Source organism: Oncorhynchus tshawytscha, unplaced genomic scaffold (assembly GCF_018296145.1).
Source record: "Oncorhynchus tshawytscha isolate Ot180627B unplaced genomic scaffold, Otsh_v2.0 Un_contig_1861_pilon_pilon, whole genome shotgun sequence".
In the NCBI taxonomy this organism is placed as follows: Eukaryota; Metazoa; Chordata; class Actinopteri; order Salmoniformes; family Salmonidae; genus Oncorhynchus; species Oncorhynchus tshawytscha.
In genome coordinates, this window is record NW_024609446.1 from 51,534 (window position 1) to 73,494 (window position 21,961).

The 21,961-nt window shown below is 44.3% G+C and overlaps 1 protein-coding gene and 2 long non-coding RNA genes across 3 annotated transcripts in view; all 3 read left to right on the forward strand.

The window, feature by feature from the left end:
- The window catches only part of LOC121844808 (sialoadhesin-like), a 30,271-nt gene extending 25,826 nt beyond the window's left edge, over window positions 1-4,445 (forward strand). The window contains exons 2-7 of the mRNA XM_042315355.1: window positions 1,946-2,023; window positions 2,120-2,467; window positions 2,556-2,670; window positions 2,897-3,198; window positions 3,503-3,758; window positions 3,975-4,445. Of these exons, the coding sequence (XP_042171289.1) occupies window positions 1,969-2,023; window positions 2,120-2,467; window positions 2,556-2,670; window positions 2,897-3,198; window positions 3,503-3,758; window positions 3,975-4,248 (1,350 nt within the window). The 5' untranslated portion in view covers window positions 1,946-1,968 and the 3' untranslated portion in view covers window positions 4,249-4,445. The remainder of the gene's footprint in view (window positions 1-1,945; window positions 2,024-2,119; window positions 2,468-2,555; window positions 2,671-2,896; window positions 3,199-3,502; window positions 3,759-3,974) is intronic.
- A 3,862-nt stretch (window positions 4,446-8,307) lies between these two features.
- LOC121844806 lies at window positions 8,308-9,595 on the forward strand. The gene is made up of 3 exons (XR_006082198.1): window positions 8,308-9,073; window positions 9,255-9,348; window positions 9,457-9,595. It is a non-coding gene; the product is annotated as an uncharacterized LOC121844806 (long non-coding RNA).
- Window positions 9,596-19,389: 9,794 nt separating this feature from the next.
- Window positions 19,390-21,961, forward strand: part of LOC121844805 — a 34,222-nt gene continuing 31,650 nt past the window's right edge. Inside the window, exons 1-2 of the long non-coding RNA XR_006082197.1 lie at window positions 19,390-19,859; window positions 20,697-20,774. This is a non-coding gene — a long non-coding RNA (uncharacterized LOC121844805). The remainder of the gene's footprint in view (window positions 19,860-20,696; window positions 20,775-21,961) is intronic.

Consider the following 21,961-nt stretch of genomic DNA (forward strand, 5'->3'; position numbering starts at 1 on the left):
ATGGGGCCACAGTGTCTCCTGACCCCTCCTGTCTCAGCCTCCAGTATTTATGCTGCAGTAGTTTATGTGTCGGGGGCTAGGGTCAGTTTGTTATATCTGGAGTACTTCTCCTGTCCTATTCGGTGTCCTGTGTGAATTTAAGTGTGCTCCCTCTAATTCTCTCTTTCTCTCTTTCTTTCTCTCTCTCGGAGGACCTGAGCCCTAGGACCATGCCTCAGGACTCCTTGCTGTCCCCAGTCCACCTGGCCGTGCTGCTGCTCCAGTTTCAACTGTTCTGCCTTATTATTATTGGACCATGCTGGTCATTTATGAACATTTGAACATCTTGGCCATGTTCTGTTATAATCTCCACCCGGCACAGCCAGAAGAGGACTGGCCACCCCACATAGCCTGGTTCCTCTCTAGGTTTCTTCCTAGGTTTTGGCCTTTCTAGGGAGTTTTTCCTAGCCACCGTGCTTCTACACCTGCATTGCTTGCTGTTTGGGGTTTTAGGCTGGGTTTCTGTACAGCACTTTGAGATATCAGCTGATGTACGAAGGGCTATATAAATACATTTTATTTGATTTGATTTCTATTTACGATAGCACAGCTTCACCTTTGTTCCAGTCTCCTGCTCTTTCACTCAACCCAGCCCCCTTTCCTTTGTGTAACAAGCTGTCAAATCTGTTCTGCCCACTAGGGACGTTTTCCTTTATGACGGCAATTTGTAATCAAGTTATGATTTAATTATGTGTATGTGTGATTCTGTGTGATTAGTTAGGTATTTAGTAAATAAATAATTAAACCCAATTTTGTATTGCTGATTCAACTTGTTAACCAGGGTTCGTGTAGATAACCAAGAATTTACAACTTTCAGATGAGACTGAAGTAAGATGAAGATTAATGTTGACTGCTATTGATGTAAAATATGACTAGTTCTTTAAGAGTTTATTCGGAAGACAACAGCTCTATAAATATTATTTCGTGGTGCCCGACTCTAGTTAATTACATTTACAATGATTAGCTCAATCAGGTGATATTAATTAAGGAGAAGTTATTTTATAGAATAGCATGTCTTAGCAATTAATCCGGCATAGCCAAAGACACGACACCACTCACTACCAGTAAATTGACTCACTGTACAGAACCTCACCCCTTCACTTCACTCTGTAAGTACTTTTGACAATATATTGAAGATTTGTTTTTGGTTATTTGTTTTTAGTCATAAGTCATATACTTGAAGGTTAATGTATCATTTTACTTGTTGTTATGTTTTGGTTGTTACATCAGGGTCAGTATTCATGAAGTGTCTCAGTGTAGGAGTGTTGATGTATGTAGGGATGAGATGATTAATCAGGGTAAAATAGACACGCAAACAAGTATTGTAACACTGCAGTGTGTGTGTGTGTGTGTGTGTGTGTGTGTGTGTGTGTGTGTGTGTGTGTGTGTGTGAGTCACTTGCTGTTTAGACTCTCAGCTTGGGGATAGGAGTTATCATTGAACCTGGTGGTCAGTCTTTAGGCTGCTGTACAGCTTGACGGACCGTAGAGGATTGAACATTTATCCTCCTATATTTGGGGTTCTGAGAATAAAACAGCTTCAGAATAATCAATATAGAAATATGTGTTTACAGTAATACAGACCTGTTCCATATGTGGTTGTTGTTGTTGTTGTTGTTGTTGATGATGGTGATGATCATGACTTTATTGAATTCTTGAGCAAATTATTTTTGCGTCATACATGTCATCTTAAATAGACAGATGTAGACAGACATGCAACACGTCACACACATTACATACAGACAGTATTCACATAGACAACCATATAGCACAATACAACACAACACAATATGAGCCTGGTTCATTTTCAGTAATGAGGCCCTGGACCCCATTTACAGTTTATACTTCAATGTATCAGGTGGAGTTATTCACCAGCTATAGAGTGAGTTGTTGTTTATGTTTCTAAGACTGCAGGGTGGGAGATGCAACAATGGTCTTGAGAACAGCAGGAAGTGTGTTGATGGTCTTTCTCTGGTCTGTGACAGGTATGGTCTCATTCATAACTTGACATGTTTGTCAATCTACAGGCATCAGTGTGAGCTAATTGGGCCTGGCTTAATTCTGATACCGTTGTGTTTCAGTGGTACTGGGTCAGTATGGCTGGAGAGTGACTTACACCACTCAGAGTATCTGTGTCTTGAAGGGGTCAACTGTAGAGCTGACCTGCTCTTACACATATCCCAGTGGTTATACAATCACAACAACCTTCTGGTTCACTAAAATATATGCTGAGGAGAATTATGTGAGTCTGAAGGATGACCCAGACTACAAAGGACGTGTGACGTACCGTGAGGATGAAGAGAATGGACACACCCTGACAATCACAGACCTGAGAGAGAGTGACTCAGCTACGTACATGTTCAGATTTACAGATCAGACTGGAGGATGGAAATATTTTGGCAAACCTGGAGTCACTCTGTCTGTCACAGGTACAGTTACATTCAATATAGTTAAACTGTTGAATTCCATTTAGTTCAGGAAAATTGTCTGGTTTGTTTTTCTGTCTGAATAACATAGGATTTCTTCCTTATTTGTACAAGAACGGACACAAAGTAAAGGAGGACACTTCCAGCCTGGACTCAGACTCCTTTAGTGATGCAGACAGTTACTCCTGTGCTGTAAAAGGCCATGGGTACCTCCACTCTCCTGCAGTGTGTGAGTGTAGATTGAACTACAGTATTCCTCTTCATTAGGCTATATTCATTCATGTTGGTGAATTACACATCTGAAACACTCATCACACAGAAAGATCTGAAAAAAGAATACAGAAAACACTATATTGTCATGTTATTGTTTAAGGTGTCCGTGGTCAGAACTGTTGGAGTGTGACTTATCCCCATCAGGGAGTCTGTGCCTTGAAGGGGGTCAACAGTGGATATATCCTCCACGTATGACAGTGGTGATGATACGATCACATCATCACACTGGTTTAGTTCTAAACAGAGTTCCAGCTGGAAGGATGAGTTGGTCCCTGAGGACCTAACCACAGACCCAGGGTATGAAGGTCGTGCGGAGTCTGTTGGAGAGAAGGAGAGAGGTCACTCCATCCTGAGAATCACAGATCTGAGAGAAGAGGACTCTGCTGAGTACAAGTTCATATTCAACACACAAACCTCAGGATGGGGGTACAGCTTCCCTGGAACAACTCTGACTGTCACAGGTAACACTGCACTCACAACCTTCAGGTGAATGTGACTCCTGCCTGGCGATTCAACACTTTGGGAACATTCCAGAAATCCTAGTTGGAGGATTAATTCGTTCTGATTCTGGGAATATTCTTGAAAACATGGGGATTTTGGGAGAGTTACCAGAATTGTTGAACCCTGTTCCTGCCACAGTGACAATGCAGCTGTGGGTGTTTTTTATTTTTTACATTGATACAATAGGAACCATCTGTGTAGGAAAGTCTTTGTTTATTGTAATAGATCAGGTGATTCAGGGTTTTAATGATGTTTTTACTCCAGGTCTTCAGGTGCTGTTTAAGGATCCAACCAACATCATAGAGGGAACGTGTCTTCGTCTGTTCTGTGAGTCCATATGCTTTCTGCAGGACAACCCGTCTTACATCTGGTACAAGAACGGACAACGTCTGTTCAGTCACGAGACCAAGTACCTGATCCTAGACCCAGTCTGCAGTGAGGATGCAGGCAGATACGCCTGTGCTGTAAACGGCCAGGAGGATCTCGCCTCTGCTGAAAAGACCCTCACTGTCAGATGTGAGTAGATGGGATATAATTCTAGAACTACACGCTGATTATACAAAACATTTAGAACACCTGCTTTTTCCATGACATAGACCAGATTTCCACAACTGGTGGTCCACAGGCCGAATTTGGGTTGCGGGTGGTTTTATTTGCCCCCGCAAGCAAGGTAAGAGTACACATTCTTGCATTATACTATGTGTACTCTTACCTTTTCTGTCATCCTCTTTACTAGATGGCCCAAAGACCACCTCCGTGTCAAACCCTCTGGTGAAATAGTGGAGGGCAGTTCAGTGACTCTGACCTGCAGCAGTGATGCCAACCCACCTGTGGACAAATACACCTGGTACAAGAAGAACGTAACCTCACCAAAAGCATCAGGACAGAGTTACAACATCACTAACATCATCTCTGAGGACAGAGGAGAATATTACTGTGAGGCTGAGAATAAATATGGACGTCTCATCTCTTCTTCTGTGTCTGTGGACGTTCAGTGTAAGTTCACCTAACCTTCATCTATTCATTGACAATCACACAGGTCAACAACAATAAAGAATCATTCGTAATGTTACACCCTTATCATACCATATGTTATAGAATTAGTAATGTTACACACTTATCATCCTATATGATATATAATTAGTAATGTTACACACTTATCATCCTATATGATATATAATTAAATAAATATTGTTTCATTTTCTTCCTGGTTTCTTCTGTCATATCTCCACCATGCATTTAGAATCTCATGATACTACAGCAGTGTTTCCCTGGTTTCCTCTATGTCATATCTCCACCATGCATTTAGAATCTCATGATACTACAGCAGTGTTTCCCTGGGTTCCTCTGTCATATCTCCACCATGCATTTAGAATCTCATGATACTACAGCAGCGTTTCCCTGGTTTCCTCTGTCATATCTCCACCTTGCATTTATAACCTCATGATACTACAGCAGCGTTTCCCTGGTTTCCTCTATGTCATGTCTCCACCATGCATTTATAAACTCATGATACTACATCAGTGTTTCCCTGGTTTCCTCTGTCATATCTCCACCATGCATTTAGAATCTCATGATACTACAGCAGCGTTTCCCTGGTTTCCTCTATGTCATGTCTCCACCATGCATTTATAAACTCAAGATACTGCAGCAGTGTTTCCCTGGTTTCGTGTGGTGGGGGTGGGGGCTGTCCTGACTGCTGGAGCTCTTCTAGTCAACATGTACTGCACTCTGAAGAGGTGAGTCTGACATTTACATGTACTTATCTTACACTAAGGTCAGTAGAGAGCAGAACTCACTCCGTCCTTCATTACAGGAGATCCACAGGAGGAAGTGATGCCACATCAGACACACAGGTAATAATGTCAACAACCAAAGTTATTTCAATAACAATACAGCAGAAACAGACAGGAAGCGAAATTAATTAAATGTATTTGTGTTTCTGTGTCTCTCTCCACAGAGTGTCCATCCTAATCCTAACAGTAAGACGTACACAGCTCTGAACATGAAGACCAGGTCACCAGAGTATGACACCCTGGCAGTAAGTCTCTTATAATGCAGTCTGTGTGTCCGTGTACATACAAGTGTTAGAGGGAGGGGTTTGTAAAGTGTTCATTCAATGTGTCTTCTATCAGAATGTGAGGACAGGGATTGTAGCTTAGTGGGGTATCTAGCAAAGTCTATGGCTGTCTGGAGTGGTTCTCAATCAGAGGCAGGTGTTTATCGTTGTCTTTGATTGGGAACCATATTTAGGCAGCCATATTCTTTGAGTTTGTCGTGGGTGATTGTCCTTAGTGTCCTTGTTCCTGTCTATGTGTTAGTTTACACAAGTATAGGCTGTTTAGGTTTTCGTTACGTTTATTGTTTTTGTAGTGTTTTTATATAGATTCGTGTTACGTTTGTTTATTAAATTATGGATCGCAATCTACACGCTGCATTTTGGTCCGACTCTCCTTCACACCTAGAAAACCGTTACAGAATCACCCACCACAACCGGACCAAGCAGCGTGTCAACAGGCAGGAGCCGCAGGAGAGGCAACAGAGGCAGCAGCAGCAGGAGCAGCAGCAACTACAGTGGGAGAGGCTGCACTACTTGGAGAAATGGACTTGGGAGGAGATTCTAGATGGGAAAGGACCCTGGGAACAGCCTGGAGATTATTGTCGCCCCAAAGCCGAGCTGGAGGCAGCAAAAGCAGAGAGGCGGCATTATGAGGAGCTAGCACGGCAGAGCGGATGGAAGCCCGAGAGTCAGCCCGAAAAATGTATTGGGGGGGGCTCACAGGGAGTATGGCTATGCCAGGTAGGAGATCAGCGCAAACTCCCTGTGCTTACCGGGGGCTAGAGAGACCGGGCAGGCACCGTGTTATGCAGTGGTGCGCACAGTGTCCCCAGTGCAGGTGCATAGCCCGGAAGCGGTATATTCCCGCTCCTCGTATCGGCCGGGCTAGAGTGGGCATCGAGCCAGGTAAGGTTGGGCAGGCTCGGTGCTCAAGAGCTCCAGTGCACCTGCACGGTCCAGTCTATCCAGTACCACCTCCACACCCCAGCCCTCCGGTAGCAGCTCCCCGCACCAGGCTTCCTGTGCGTGTCCTCGGTCCAGTACCACCAGTACCAGCACTACGCATCAGGCCTACAGTGCGCCTCGCCTCTCCTGCGCTGTCGGAGTCTCCCGCCTCTCCAGCGCTGTCGAAGCCTTTCTCCTCTCCTGCGCTGCCGGAGTCTCCCGCCTGTTCAGCGTAGCTAGAGCCTTCTTCCTCTACAGCGCTGCTGGAGTCTCCTGCCTGTTCAGCGCAGCCAGAGCTGCCCGCCTGCATGGAGCAGCCAGAGCTATCGGTCTGCATGGAGCAGCCAGAGCTGTCAGTCTACATGGAGCAGCCAGAGCTGTCAGTCTGCATGAAGCAGCCAGAGCTGTCAGTCTGCATGAAGCAGCCAGAGCTGTCAGTCTGCATGAAGCAGCCAGAGATGTCAGTCTGCATGGAGCAGCCAGAGCTGTCAGTCTACATGGAGCAGCCAGAGCTGTCAGTCTACATGGAGCAGCCAAAGCTGTCAGTCTGCATGAAGCAGCCAGAGCTGTCAATCTGCATGGAGCAGCCAGAGCTGCCAGTCTGCAAGGAGCTGCCAGTCTGCAAGGAGCTGCCAGTCTGCAAGGAGCTGCCAGTCTGCACGGAGCCGCCAGAGCTGTCAGTCTGTAAGAAGCCGCCAGAGCTGTCAGCCTACATGGAGCAGCCAGAGCCGCCAGTCAGCGTGGAGCAGCTAGAGCCGCCAGTCAGCATGGAGCAGCCAGATCTTTCAGTCTGCCAGGATCCGCCAGTCAGCCAGACTCTTCCAGATCCGCCAGTCAGCCAGACTCTTCCAGATCCGCCAGTCAGCCAGACTCTTCCAGATCCGCCAGTCAGCCAGACTCTTCCAGATCCGCCAGTCAGCCAGACTCTTCCAGATCCGCCAGTCAGCCAGACTCTTCCAGATCCGCCAGTCAGCCAGACTCTTCCAGATCCGCCAGTCAGCCAGACTCTTCCAGATCCGCCAGTCAGCCAGACTCTTCCAGATCCGCCAGTCAGCCAGACTCTTCCAGATCCGCCAGTCAGCCAGACTCTTCCAGATCCGCCAGTCAGCCAGACTCTTCCAGATCCGCCAGTCAGCCAGACTCTTCCAGATCCGCTAGTCAGCCAGACTCTTCCAGATCCGCCAGTCAACCAGACTCTTCTAGATCCGCCAGACTCTTCCAGATCTGCCAGCCAACCAGACTCTTCCAGATCCGCCAGTCAGCCAGGATCTGCCAGCTCCGCCAGTCAGCCAGGATCTGCCAGTCAGCCAGGATCTGCCAGTCAGCCAGGATCTGGTAGATCCATCAACCTGCCTGAGCTTCCTCTCACTCCCGAGCTTCCTCTCACTCCCGAGCTTCCTCTCACTCCCGAGCTTCCTCTCACTCCCGAGCTTCCCCTCCGTTCCGAGCTGCCCTTCAGTCCCGATCTGCTCCTCAGTCCAGTGGGGTTCTGGGTGAGGACTACTAGGCCATGGTCGGCGGCGAGGGTGGAATATCCAGGGACGCGAGGAGAGGGGACAAAGACATTGACTGAGTGGGGTCCACGTCCCGCGCCGGAGCCGCCACCATGGACAGACGCCCAGCCGGACCCTCCCTATTGTTTTGAGGTGCGTTCGGGAGCCCGCACCTTAGGGGGGGTTCTGTCACCCCCTGGTCGAAGTATTTTGTGTTTATCTTCATGTATTGGGTCAGGCCAGGGTGTGGCATGGGGTTTTTGTATTGTGGTGTGTTTTGTCTTGGGGTGTTGGTATTGGGATTGTAGCTTAGTGGGGTATCTAGCAAAGTCTATGGCTGTCTGGAGTGGTTCTCAATCAGAGGCAGGTGTTTATCGTTGTCTCTGATTGGGAACCATATTTAGGCAGCCATATTCTTTGAGTTTGTCGTGGGTGATTGTCCTTAGTGTCCTTGTTCCTGTCTATGTGTTAGTTTACACAAGTATAGGCTGTTTCGGTTTTCGTTACGTTTATTGTTTTTGTAGTGTTTGTATGTAGATTCGTATTACGTTTGTTTATTAAATTATGGATCGCAATCTACACGCTGCATTTTGGTCCGACTCTCCTTCACACCTAGAAAACCGTTACAGCTTTTAAATATTTGTATCTCTGGAGTTGTTCCTGATGTGTTAAAATATGTTATACTTTGTATTGCTGTCAGTCATTACTGGTCATTTTATATTTTATATTATGTAATACTATATTGTTCAGTGTCATGATATTCCTTGTTTCATTATCAAATTATTCATTATTAGGTATTTTAGATACATTGAATACATGTTGTAAATAAGCTCAAAGGTAGACAATAAAAAGACAACAAATGCATGTATGATTTTGTTAATTTACATTGAATCATAACTACATCCATTCAGCTCATTTCTTGTATTTCTGCCTATTGGATACATGATTGTGCTATTGAACCACATAACCATGAGTGGCTAGACACACACACACACACACCCTACACCTACCTAGACGTTACCAGATTCTTTCCCAGTAGTTGAGACAATGTACGGGTGTGTTGTTGTGGATGCCTATGTCAGTATGTATGGGTATGTTGCTCCCTAGACTACTGCAGGAGTACTCTAATGTAAGATGTCAAACAGATTTACTAGGTGGTAAAGATCTGGATGGACTATTTCTATTTTGATCTCATTTCTTTGATTCTTTGGGAATAGTTCATACTGGTGTCTGGAGCTCTACCCCTCTGCCCTATCAGACGCTCAGAAGTCCATCCAGCTCGCCCCTGATTGGCCAAAGGGATACTTCCTCAAGGAGAGTGCACTGATGGGGTTAAAGGTCAGTGTCTGAGCTCTCTACTGTGAAAGTGGACATTGCTGACTGTGTGTGTCTGTCGGTGAAATCTGACTCTCAATCTCTTCTTCCTCATCTTATCTCCCCCTCTCTTCCCCCTGCTCTTTCGCTTCATCTTTCCTCCCCCTCCTCCCTCCTCCCATCCCTCCCCCTCTTCTCTCTCCAGCTGTATGGTGAGGCAGAAAGGGCCATGGATCAGGTGTTAAAGCTGGATCAGGTCCTCCACTGAGGTCTTCAACTGCAAGGTCCTGCAGATCATGGTGAGGGGAGACAGGGGTCAGGCTCCAGCATAATGGAGTTGGTGGTAGTAGAGTTGGATAACTCAAGCTGAGGTTTGGTCTTCTGTCTCTCTCTCACTTTTTCATGAGAACCTGGGTTTTGAGGAGGGGCAGAGATTTTTGCAGGACTCCAGTGGTGGATCTCTCCTCCCCCAGGACTCCAGTGGTGGACCCTCCTCCCTCATGACTCCAGTGGTGGACCTCTCCTCCCCTCATGACTCCAGTGGTGGACCTCTCCTCCCCTCATGACTCCAGTGGTGGACCTCTCCTCCCCTCAGGACTCCAGTGGAGGACCTCTCCTCCCCTCAGGACTCCTCAGGACTCCAGTGGTGGACCTCTCCTCCCCTCAGGACTCCAGTGGTGGACCTCTCCTTCCTCTAAGGACTCCAGTAGTGGACCTCTCCTCCCCTCGGGACTCCAGTGTTGTACCTCTCATCCCCTCATGACTCCAGTGGTGGACCTCTCCTCCCCTCATGACTCCAGTCGTGGACCTTTCCTTCCCTCATTACTCCAGTGGTGGACCTTTCCTTCCCTCAGGACTCCAGTGGTGGACCTCTCCTCCACTCAGGACTTCAGTGGTGGACCTCGCCTTCCCTCATGACTCCAGTGGTGGACCTCTCCTCTCCTCGGGACTCCAGTGGTGGACCCTCTCCCCTCATGACCCTCATGACTCCAGTGGTGGACCTCTCCTCCCCTCATGACTCCAGTGGTGGACTCCAGTGGTGGACCTCTCCTCCCCTCATGACTCCTCCTCCCCCTCAGGACTCCAGTGGTGGACCTCTCCTCCCCTCAGGACTCCAGTGGTGGACCTCTCCTCCCCTCAGGACTCCAGTGGTGGACCCTCCTCCCCTCAGGACCAGTGGTGGACCTCTCCTCCCCTCAGGACTCCAGTGGTGGACCTCTCCTCCCCTCAGGACTCCAGTGGTGGACCTCTCCTCCCCTCCCTCCCAGGACTCCAGTGGTTGACCTTATAAACAGTTTGTTATTTTGTTATTGATCCAAATGGTTATGAGGACATGATTGGGACATATGAAGAGAGACAGGAGGCTGCAGTAATGTTGAGATGCCAGTAGGGAGCGCTTCAGTCGCACTTTGATGGAGATGATGATGAGTGATGGGTCACATTATGCGAGGCAACACATTAAGAAACCATATAGAACAGTCAACACTTTGTTGTGGATTTGTATTTAAAGAAAAGACTACATTGGAAATGGGCTGCATTTAGCCCCTTTAAAAAATGTAGGCCCACTCCTCAAATGAAGAAATGTAAATAGCTATGCAGTCTTTAGCAGTACATCCAGTACATCCCTTTCTGACATGCTGTTGATGCATGTGATTGTCTTAAATCCCTGACTAGGCTACTTTCACAATGTGTCAGTCACTAAAATCACACTTCTTGTTTCAATGCACTGCTACACCAGTAAGTTGACTCACTTACTCTGTAAGTATGGTTGACGAGATCATTAAATATATACAGTACCAGTCAGAAGTTTGGACACAACTACTCATTCAAGGGTTTTTCTTTATTTTTACTTTTCTCTGCGTTGTAGAATAATAGTGAAGACATCACAACTATGAAATAACACATATGGAATCATGAAGTAACCAAAAGGTGTTAAACAAATATATATATATATATATATATATATATATTTTATATATATATTTTATATATATATATATATATATATATATATATATATATATTTTATATTTGAGATTCTTCAAAGGAGCCACCCTTTGCCTTGATGACAGCTTTGCACACTCTTGGCATTCTCTCAACCAGCTTCATGAGGTAGTCACCTGGAAGGCATTTCAATTAACAGGTGTGCTTTGTTAAAAGTTCACTTGTGGAATAGATTTCCTTCTTAATGCTTTTGAGACAATCAGTTGTGTTGTGACGAGGTGGGCGTGGTATACAGAAGATGGCCCTATTTGGTAAAAGACCAAGTTCATATTATGGCAATAACTGCTCAATAAGCAAAGAGAAACGACAGTCCATCATTACTTTAAGACATGAAGGTCAGTCAATAAGGAAAATGTCAATAAAGTTTCTTCAAGTGCAGTCGAAAGAACCATCCAGTCCTATGTGCAGAACGACCGTACTATCGAACAAAACTTACTATATCCCTTCCTTCAGTTATATTATTTGTGGTAGAATTCATTACCAAGGTCATTTCGGGCCTTCTTCCTTCCTATCGATTTTGGTTACAACACAAAGTAGAAACCTCTATATTTACCTATCATTGATTAAATCCAAACTCCTTTAGAACATTCAATCAAAAATATCTTAAATAATTCCTCCCAAATTCGAGAATAAAGACTATTTACCATCGTCCTGTAGACTGGGAAAAGCAATGTCGGTTCGATTCCGTCACCTTCTCTGTCGCCCTTGGATCATATATCGGCCTGTTTTTTTAAAGGTCAATTCAGAGGCCGATTCTTTAAATAACGAGTCCAGGCCCGTTCGTGTGCGGCTTTCGGCTCTCCCTTCGGACGACAGAGACAAGTTTGTGGAATCCGCTCGAAGGACCAATTGTTACTGTAATTTAGTTATTCCAATATGTTCTCATTAATTGAATTCCCTTAATCGATTTTATGAGAATTTGTAAGATTCTTGTTCGCATAAAATAGACGGAGACCAGTCTTTTCAATAATAGGTAACAGAATATATTCTCGGAGCGCGCTCCCACATTACCACGAGCAACAGTTTATATACAATAACATGACGTCATTTCATTGCTTCTAAAATGAATCTCCTCCTCCAGACCGGGACAAAGGGAAGTTTAAAAGTTCATTCAAAGTTCATTCTGACCCCTAGCACATACACAGGACACACAACACAACTGAATTAACTTTTGACTCCTCACCATTATCGATCACCACTTAGCTGACAGTTCTAACTAACAGAAAACCTAGGAATGCACTCACTGTCTTATCTAAAACACCCCAGAGCTCAGTTTCGTCGGTTCAACCATAGGTTAACTACCTTATCTGCTTACTTAATCCACAACCCATTCCTTTCTGCCTAGTTGGAATAGTGTTCATTAACTTTAATTACTCCTTGTCCATGTCTCACAATCCCTTCTTATGAACTCATATTGTTAATCAGATATAATAAAACAGAGGATAAGTTTACTTAGTTACAGTTCCATTTAAAATGAGAATATTGTTTATTCATTTATTCATAATATTTCTAACAACAATGCATCACCGGTTGCAAACTACCTGCCCTCAAGGTCACCTACACCACCCGATGTCATCAAGGACAACAACCACCCGAGCCACTGCCTGTTCACCCTACTATCATCCAGAAGGCGAGGTCAGTACAGGTGCATCAAAGTGGGGACCGAGAGACTGAAAAACAGCTTCTATCTCAAGGCCATCAGACTGTTAAACAGCCATCACTAACATTGAGTGGCTGCTGCCAACATACTGACTCAACTCTAGCCACGTTAATAATGTAAAAATTGATGTTATCAATTTATCACTAGTCACTTTATATAATGTTTACATACCCTACATTACTCATCTCATATGTACACTGCTCAAAAAAATAAAGGGAACACTTAAACAACACAATGTAACTCCAAGTCAATCACACTTCTGTGAAATCAAACTGTCCACTTAGGAAGCAACACTGATTGACAATAAATTTCACATGCTGTTGTGCAAATGGAATGGAAGGTGAAAATTATAGGCATTTAGCAAGACACCCCCAATAAAGGAGTGGTTCTGCAGGTGGGGACCACAGACCACTTCTCAGTTCCTATGCTTCCTGGCTGATGTTTTGGTCACTTTTGAATGCTGGTGGTGCTTTCACTCTAGTGGTAGCATGAGACGGAGTCTACAACCCACACAAGTGGCTCAGGTAGTGCAGCTCATCCAGGATGGCACATCAATGAGAGATGTGGCAAGAAGGTTTGCTGTGTCTGTCAGCGTAGTGTCCAGAGCATGGAGGCGCTACCAGGAGACAGGCCAGTACATCAGGAGACGTGGAGGAGGCCGTAGGAGGGCAGCAACCCAGCAGCAGGACCGCTACCTCCACCTTTGTGCAAGGAGGAGCAGGAGGAGCACTGCCAGAGCCCTGCAAAATGACCCCCAGCAGGCCACAAATGTGCATGTGTCTGCTCAAACGGTCAGAAACAGACTCCATGAGGGTGGTATGAGGGCCCGACGTCCACAGGTGGGGGTTGTGCTTACAGCCCAACACCGTGCAGGACGTTTGGCATTTGCCAGAGAACACAAAGATTGACAAATTCACCACTGGCGTCCTGTGCTCTTCACAGATGAAAGCAGGTTCACACTGAGCACACGTGACAGACGTGACAGAGTCTGGAGACGCCGTGGAGAACATTCTGCTGCCTGCAACATCCTCCAGCATGACCGGTTTGGCAGTGGGTCAGTCATGGTGTGGGGTGGCATTTCTTTGGTGGGCCGCACAGCCCTCCAGGTGCTCGCCAGAGGTAGCCTGACTGCCATTAGGTACCGAGATGAGATCCTCAGACCCCTTGTGAGACCATATGCTGGTGCGGTTGGCCCTGGGTTCCTCCTAATGCAAGACAATGCTAGACCTCATGTGGCTGGAGTGTGTCAGCAGTTCCTGCAAGAGGAAGGCATTGATGCTATGGATTGGCCCGACCATTCCCCAGACCTGAATCCAATTGAGCACATCTGGGACATCATGTCTCGCTCCATCCACCAACGCCACGTTGCACCACAGACTGTCAAATCAAATCAAATCAAATCAAATTTTATTTGTCACATACACATGGTTAGCAGATGTTAATGCGAGTGTAGCGAAATGCTTGTGCTTCTAGTTCCGACAATGCAGTAATAACGAACAAGTAATCTAACTAACAATTCCAAAAAAACTACTGTCTTATACACAGTGTAAGGGGGTAAAGAATATGTACATAAGGATATATGAATGAGTGATGGTACAGAGCAGCATAGGCAAGATACAGTAGATGATATCGAGTACAGTATATACATATGAGATAAGTATGTAAACCAAGTGGCATAGTTAAAGTGGCTAGTGATACATGTATTACATAAGGATGCAGTCGATGATATAGAGTACAGTATCAACGTATGCATATGAGATGAACAATGTAGGGTAAGTAACATTATATAAGGTAGCATTGTTTAAAGTGGCTAGTGATATATTTACATAATTTCCCATCAATTCCCATGATTAAAGTGGCTGGAGTAGAGTCAGTGTCATTGACAGTGTGTTGGCAGTAGCCACTCAATGATAGTGGTGGCTGTTTAACAGTCTGATGACCTTGTGATAGAAGCTGTTTTTCAGTCTCTCGGTCCCAGCTTTGATGCACCTGTACTGACCTCGCCTTCTGGATGACAGCGGGGTGAACAGGCAGTGGCTCGGGTGGTTGATGTCCTTGATGATCTTTATGGCCTTCCTGTAGCATCGGGTGGTGTAGGTGTCCTGGAGGGCAGGTAGTTTGCCCCGGTGATGCGTTGTGCAGACCTCACTACCCTCTGGAGAGCCTTACGGTTGAGGGCGGTGCAGTTGCCATACCAGGCGGTGATACAGCCCGCCAGGATGCTCTCGATTGTGCATCTGTAGAAGTTTGTGAGTGCTTTTGGTGACAAGCCGAATTTCTTCAGCCTCCTGAGGTTGAAGAGGCGCTGCTGCGCCTTCCTCACGATGCTGTCTGTGTGAGTGGACCAATTCAGTTTGTCTGTGATGTGTATGCCGAGGAACTTAAAACTTGCTACCCTCTCCACTACTGTTCCATCGATGTGGATGGGGTGTTCCCTCTGCTGTTTCCTGAAGTCCACAATCATCTCCTTAGTTTTGTTGACGTTGAGTGTGAGGTTATTTTCCTGACACCACACTCCGAGGGCCCTCACCTCCTCCCTGTAGGCCGTCTCGTCGTTGTTGGTAATCAAGCCTACCACTGTTGTGTCGTCCGCAAACTTGATGATTGAGTTGGAGGCGTGCATGGCCACGCAGTCGTGGGTGAACAGGGAGTACAGGAGGGGGCTCAGAACGCACCCTTGTGGGGCCCCAGTGTTGAGGATCAGCGGGGAGGAGATGTTGTTGCCTACCCTCACCACCTGGGGCGGCCCGTCAGGAAGTCCAGTACCCAGTTGCACAGGGCGGGGTCGAGACCCAGGGTCTCGAGCTTGATGACGAGCTTGGAGGGTACTATGGTGTTGAATGCCGAGCTGTAGTCGATGAACAGCATTCTCACATAGGTATTCCTCTTGTCCAGATGGGTTAGGGCAGTGTGCAGTGTGGTTGAGATTGCATCGTCTGTGGACCTATTTGGGCGGTAAGCAAATTGGAGTGGGTCAAGGGTGTCAGGTAGGGTGGAGGTGATATGGTCCTTGACTAGTCTCTCAAAGCACTTCATGATGACGGATGTGAGTGCTACGGGCGGTAGTCGTTTAGCTCAGTTACCTTAGCTTTCTTGGGAACAGGAACAATGGTGGCCCTCTTGAAGCATGTGGGAACAGCAGACTGGTATAGGGATTGGTTGAATATGTCCGTAAACACACCGGCCAGCTGGTCTGCGCATGCTCTGAGGCGCGGCTGGGGATGCCGTCTGGGCCTGCAGCCTTGCGAGGGTTAACACGTTTAAATGTCTTACTCACTTCGGCTGCAGTGAAGGAGAGACCGCATGATTCCGTTGCAGGCCGTGTCAGTGGCACTGTATTGTCCTCAAAGCGGGCAAAAGTTATTTAGTCTGCCTGGGAGCAAGACATCCTGGTCCGTGACTGGGCTGGGTTTCTTCCTGTAGTCCGTGATTGATTGTAGACCCTGCCACATACCTCTTGTGTCTGAGCCGTTGAATTGAGATTCTACTTTGTCTCTGTACTGGCGCTTAGCTTGTTTGATAGCCTTGCGGAGGGAATAGCTGCACTGTTTGTATTCAGTCATGTTACCAGACACCTTGCCCTGATTAAAAGCAGTGGTTCGTGCCTTCAGTTTCACACGAATGCTGCCATCAATCCACGGTTTCTGGTTAGGGAATGTTTTAATCGTTGCTATGGGAACGACATCTTCAACGCACGTTCTAATGAACTCGCACACCGTATCAGCGTATTCGTCAATGTTGTTGTCTGACGCAATACGAAACATCTCCCAGTCCACGTGATGGAAGCAGTCTTGGAGTGTGGAGTCAGCTTGGTCGGACCAGCGTTGGACAGACCTCAGCGTGGGAGCTTCTTGTTTTAGTTTCTGTCTGTAGGCAGGGATCAACAAAATGGAGTCGTGGTCAGCTTTTCCGAAAGGGGGCGGGGCAGGGCCTTATATGCGTCGCGGAAGTTAGAGTAACAATGATCCAGGGTCTTTCCACCCCTGGTTGCGCAATCAATATGCTGATAAAATTTAGGGAGTCTTGTTTTCAGATTAGCCTTGTTAAAATCCCCAGCTACAATGAATGCAGCCTCCGGATAAATCGTTTCCAGTTTGCAGAGAGTTAAATAAAGTTCGTTCAGAGCCATCGATGTGTCTGCTTGGGGGGGATATATACGGCTGTGATTATAATCGAAGAGAATTCTCTTGGTAGATAATGCGGTCTACATTTGATTGTGAGGAATTCTAAATCAGGTGAACAGAAGGATTTGAGTTCCTGTATGTTTCCTTCATCACACCATGTCACGTTGGCCATAAGGCATACGCCCCCGCCCGTCTTCTTACCAGAGAGATGTTTGTTTCTGTCGGCGCGATGCGTGGAGAAACCCGCTGGCTGCACCGCTTCGGATTGCGTCTCTCCAGTGAGCCATGTTTCCGTGAAGCAGAGAACGTTACAGTCTCTGATGTCCCTCTGGAATGCTACCCTTGCTCGGATTTCATCAACCTTGTTGTCAAGAGACTGGACATTGGCAAGAAGAATGCTGGGGAGTGGTGCACGATGTGCCCGTCTCCGGAGTCTGACCAGAAGACCGCTTCGTTTCCCTCTTTTTCTGAGTCGTTTTTTTTTTTTGGTCGCTGCATGTGATCCACTCGGTTACACTGGTTGTAAGGCAGAACTCAGGATCCGCATCGCGAAAACATATTCTTGGTCGTACTGATGGTGAGTTGACGCTGATCTTATATTCAGTAGTTCTTGTCGGCTGTATGTAAAGAAACCTAAGATGACCTGGGGTACTAGTGTAAGAAATAACACGTAAAAAAAACAAAAAAGGAGGAGGAGTTGGCGGATGCTTTAGTCCAGGTCTGGGAGGAGATCCCTCAGGAGACCATCCGCCACCTCATCAAGAGCATGCCCAGGCGTTGTAGGGAGGTCATACAGGCACGTGGAGGCCACACACACTAATGAGCCTCATTTTGACTTGTTTTAAGGACATTACACCAAAGTTGGATCAGCCTGTAGTGTGGTTTTCCACTTGAATTTTGAGTGTGACTCCAAATCCAGACCTCCATGGGTTGATACATTTGATTTCCGTGTGATTTTGTTGTCAGCACATTCAACTATGTGGAAAAAGTGTTTCATAAGAATATTTCACTCATTCAGATCTAGGATGTGTTATTTTAGTGTTCCCTTTATTTTTTTGAGCAGTGTTTGGATAACTGGCTACATTAGACTATATATGGATAACAGGCTTCATTAGACTATATATGGATAACATGCTACATTAGACTATATATGGATAACAGGCTACATTAGACTATATATGGATAACAGGACATTAGACCATATTTGATAACAGGCTTCATTACATTTGGATAACAGGCTACATTAGACTATTTGTTGATAACAGGCACATTAGACATATATGGATAACAGGCTACATTAGAAATATGGATAACAGGCTACATTAGACCATATTTGATAACAGGCTTCATTAGATCTATGGATAACAGCTACATTGTTATTTTATGATAACAGGCTACATTAGACTATTTGGATAACAGGCTACATTAGACTATATTTGATAACATGCTACATTAGACTATATATGGATAACATGCTACATTAGACTATATATGGATAACAGGCTTCATTAGACTATATATGGATAACTGGCTACATTAGACTATATATGGATAACAGGCTACATTAGACTATATATGGATAACATGCTACACTATTATGGATAACAGGCATATTTGATAACAGGCTTCATTAGACTATATATGGATAACAGGCTACATTAGACTATATATGATAACAGGCTACATTAGACTATATATGGATAACAGGCTACATTAGACTATATATGGATAACAGGCTACATTAGACTATATATGGATAACAGGCTACATTAGACTATATATGGATAACAGGCTACATTAGACTATATATGGATAACAGGCTACATTAGACTATATATGGATAACAGGCTACATTAGACTATATATGGATAACAGGCTACATTAGACTATATATGGATAACAGGCTACATTAGACTATATATGATAACAGGCTACATTAGCTACATTAGCTACTATATATGATAACAGGCTACATTAGACTATATGTATAACAGGCTACATTAGACTATATATGATAACAGGCTACATTAGACTATATATGATAACAGGCTACATTAGACTATATATGTATAACAGGCTACATTAGACTATATATGATAACAGGCTACATTAGACTATATATGATAACAGGCTACATTAGACTATATATGATAACAGGCTACATTAGACTATATATGATAACAGGCTACATTAGACTATATATGATAACAGGCTACATTAGACTATATATGATAACAGGCTACATTAGACTATATATGATAACAGGCTACATTAGACTATATATGATAACAGGCTACATTAGACTATATATGCTACATTAACAGGCTACATTAGACTATATATGATAACAGGCTACATTAGACTATATATGATAACAGGCTACATTAGACTATATATGTATAACAGGCTACATTAGACTATATATGATAACAGGCTACATTAGACTATATATGATAACAGGCTACATTAGACTATATATGATAACAGGCTACATTAGACTATATATGATAACAGGCTACATTAGACTATACAGTATATAGACAGAAGCAGTCAATACAGCAGACTATGATGTCAACATTATATAATAATATGATTGTGGTATGTTGTCATACAGTGTTTGTGTGATGAAATGTGACTTTGTCAAGTAGCCAGTGTTGTGTTTCCCCACTCTATCTGATTCATTTCCAGTTTGTAGTGTTGTTGGTAGCCCAACATTATTGAGGACATTATTATTCGGATGGTGCAGTAATGTTGAGATGCCAGTAGGAGGAGCTCTAGTCTAGAACACTGGAACCTTCAGTACCACTTTGATGCAGCTGATGGAGGAGTGTAAATCGAATGTGTTTGTAGACGTCATGCATATTAATGACTTAAAGGAAGGAGAGGACAGTTTTGCATCAGCTACTTGTGTTCTGACTACTATAAATATGTATCAACCACAGAACTGACAATTACTAACAGTTCCCACACACTACCAGTAAGTTGACTCACTGTACAAGACCTCTCCCCTTCACTTCACTCTGTAAGTACTGTAATTACAATAAAATATATAGTTTTGAGTTATTTGTTTTTAGTAACAAGTCACATACTTGAGGGTAATGTATAATTTTACTTGTTGTTATGTTTTGAGCTGTGTTTTGGTTGTGACATCAGGGCCAGTATTCATAAAGTGTCTCAGTGTAGGAGTGTTGATCTACATAGTGATGAGATGATTAACCAGTGTAAAAAAGACATACAAATTAACACTGCTGTGTGTGTCTGTGTCTGTGTGTGTGTGTGTCTGTGTCTGTGTGTGTGTCTGTGTGTGTGTCTGTGTCTGTGTCTGTCTGTGTGTGTGTGTGTGTGTGTGTGTGTGTGTGTGTGTGTGTGTGTGTGTGTGTGTGTGTGTTTGATGGTTAGTCTTTAGGCTGCTGTACAGCTTGACGGACCATAGAACATTGATCCTCCTATATCTGGGGTTCTGAACTATCAATGATGAAATATGTGTTTACAGTAATACACATTTGTTCAATAAGTGCTTGTTGTTGTTAATGATGATGATGATGGTGGTGATGATGATGATGACTTTATTGTATTGTAAATTATATTTTTGCTCTGGCAATTATTTTACAATGTCAGGTTAAATAGACAGATGCAGACAGACATGCAACACGTCACACACATTACATACATAGTGATATAGACTTACAGACAGACAGTATTCACATAGACAACCATATAGCACAATACAACACAACACAATATGAGCCTGGTTCATTTTCAGTAATGAGGCCCTGGACCCCATTTACAGTTTCTACTTCAATGTATCAGGTGGAGTTATTCACCAGCTATAGAGTGAGTTGTTGTTTATGTTTCTAAGACTGCAGGGTGGGAGATGCAACAATGGTCTTGAGAACAGCAGGAAGTGTGTTGGTGGTCTTTCTCTGGTCTGTAACAGGTATGGTCTCATTCATATCTTTTAGTTGCTCTGTTTAATAATCTACAGACATTTCTAAAAGGATAAGAATCATAATGTTATTTTGGTGTGTTTTGTTAGGCGTCTCCACTTCACTTTAAATAGTTATCTTTCACACCTCACTGAGTGATGCTTATCTGTGGTTTCCATTCACACTCAAATCAGGAACTATGACAACAATGTGGACAAACCCTACTCAGTTTGAAATTGGTCCATCTTAAGGTGAAAAACTAAATGCACAACCCTCCACAGAGTTAATCATATTTTCACACGACTCTCCCCTTGTACTGTAAAACAAATTGCAGCCCTCCCCCTCACATAATTAACTCAAAATAATGTTTTCAACCACAGAGAACAAACGTAGCGACTACATTTTTGGGGTAATGCTGTGTTCAATTGGTTGTAATCTTGGACTGAGCAGACCTTCCCATACAATTCCGATCAACTCCATGAAATACATCATTCTACCATTCCAATTCACAATATAATTTAAAAAGAAAATACCCTTTTCAAACATATTTTCCATAAATACAGGTATTTTATCAACCAGCATATTTGAGTTAGAACCAATATTACAACAAATATTATGGTTTATCTTTTTTATGAAATTGAAATTGTAACCAGCTCTGCAATGCTTGTTTGAAAAAGACAGATACTTTGAAGGTTTCATTTTATATTCATCGAACGTTAGACATGGCAATCTGCACAAAGACAAAATGGCCATTTATCAACAAGGGATGAGCTGTTCTTAGTAATCTACTTGAGAACCATTTTGGGTTCAAGTAAAACTTTTGTATAAGTGAAGCTTTTGGAGAGTTTTAGTGCTTTTATATTTGACAATCTCAACCCACCCAGTTCATATTCATTATATAGTGACTGTGTGTTTATAAATGTGAAAATTGACTTCGCCACTTCAACATGTTTTTGTGGCACAGTTACCTCCACGCAGAGTTATTGGCCAGAAGGTTGAGGGTTCGCCGACTCAGATTTTCAACATTTTGACGCCATATTTGTATGTACAGTATATAAAATAGCATGCAACACATTTCCACCAACAGGTTTCTGTGCCAAAACACCACACAACCAAGACAGACACAAAAGTCTAATGACTTCGAGCACTTCAATATCATGGTTTTCATTTTTAAAGCCACAATCAATACTCGATCTCA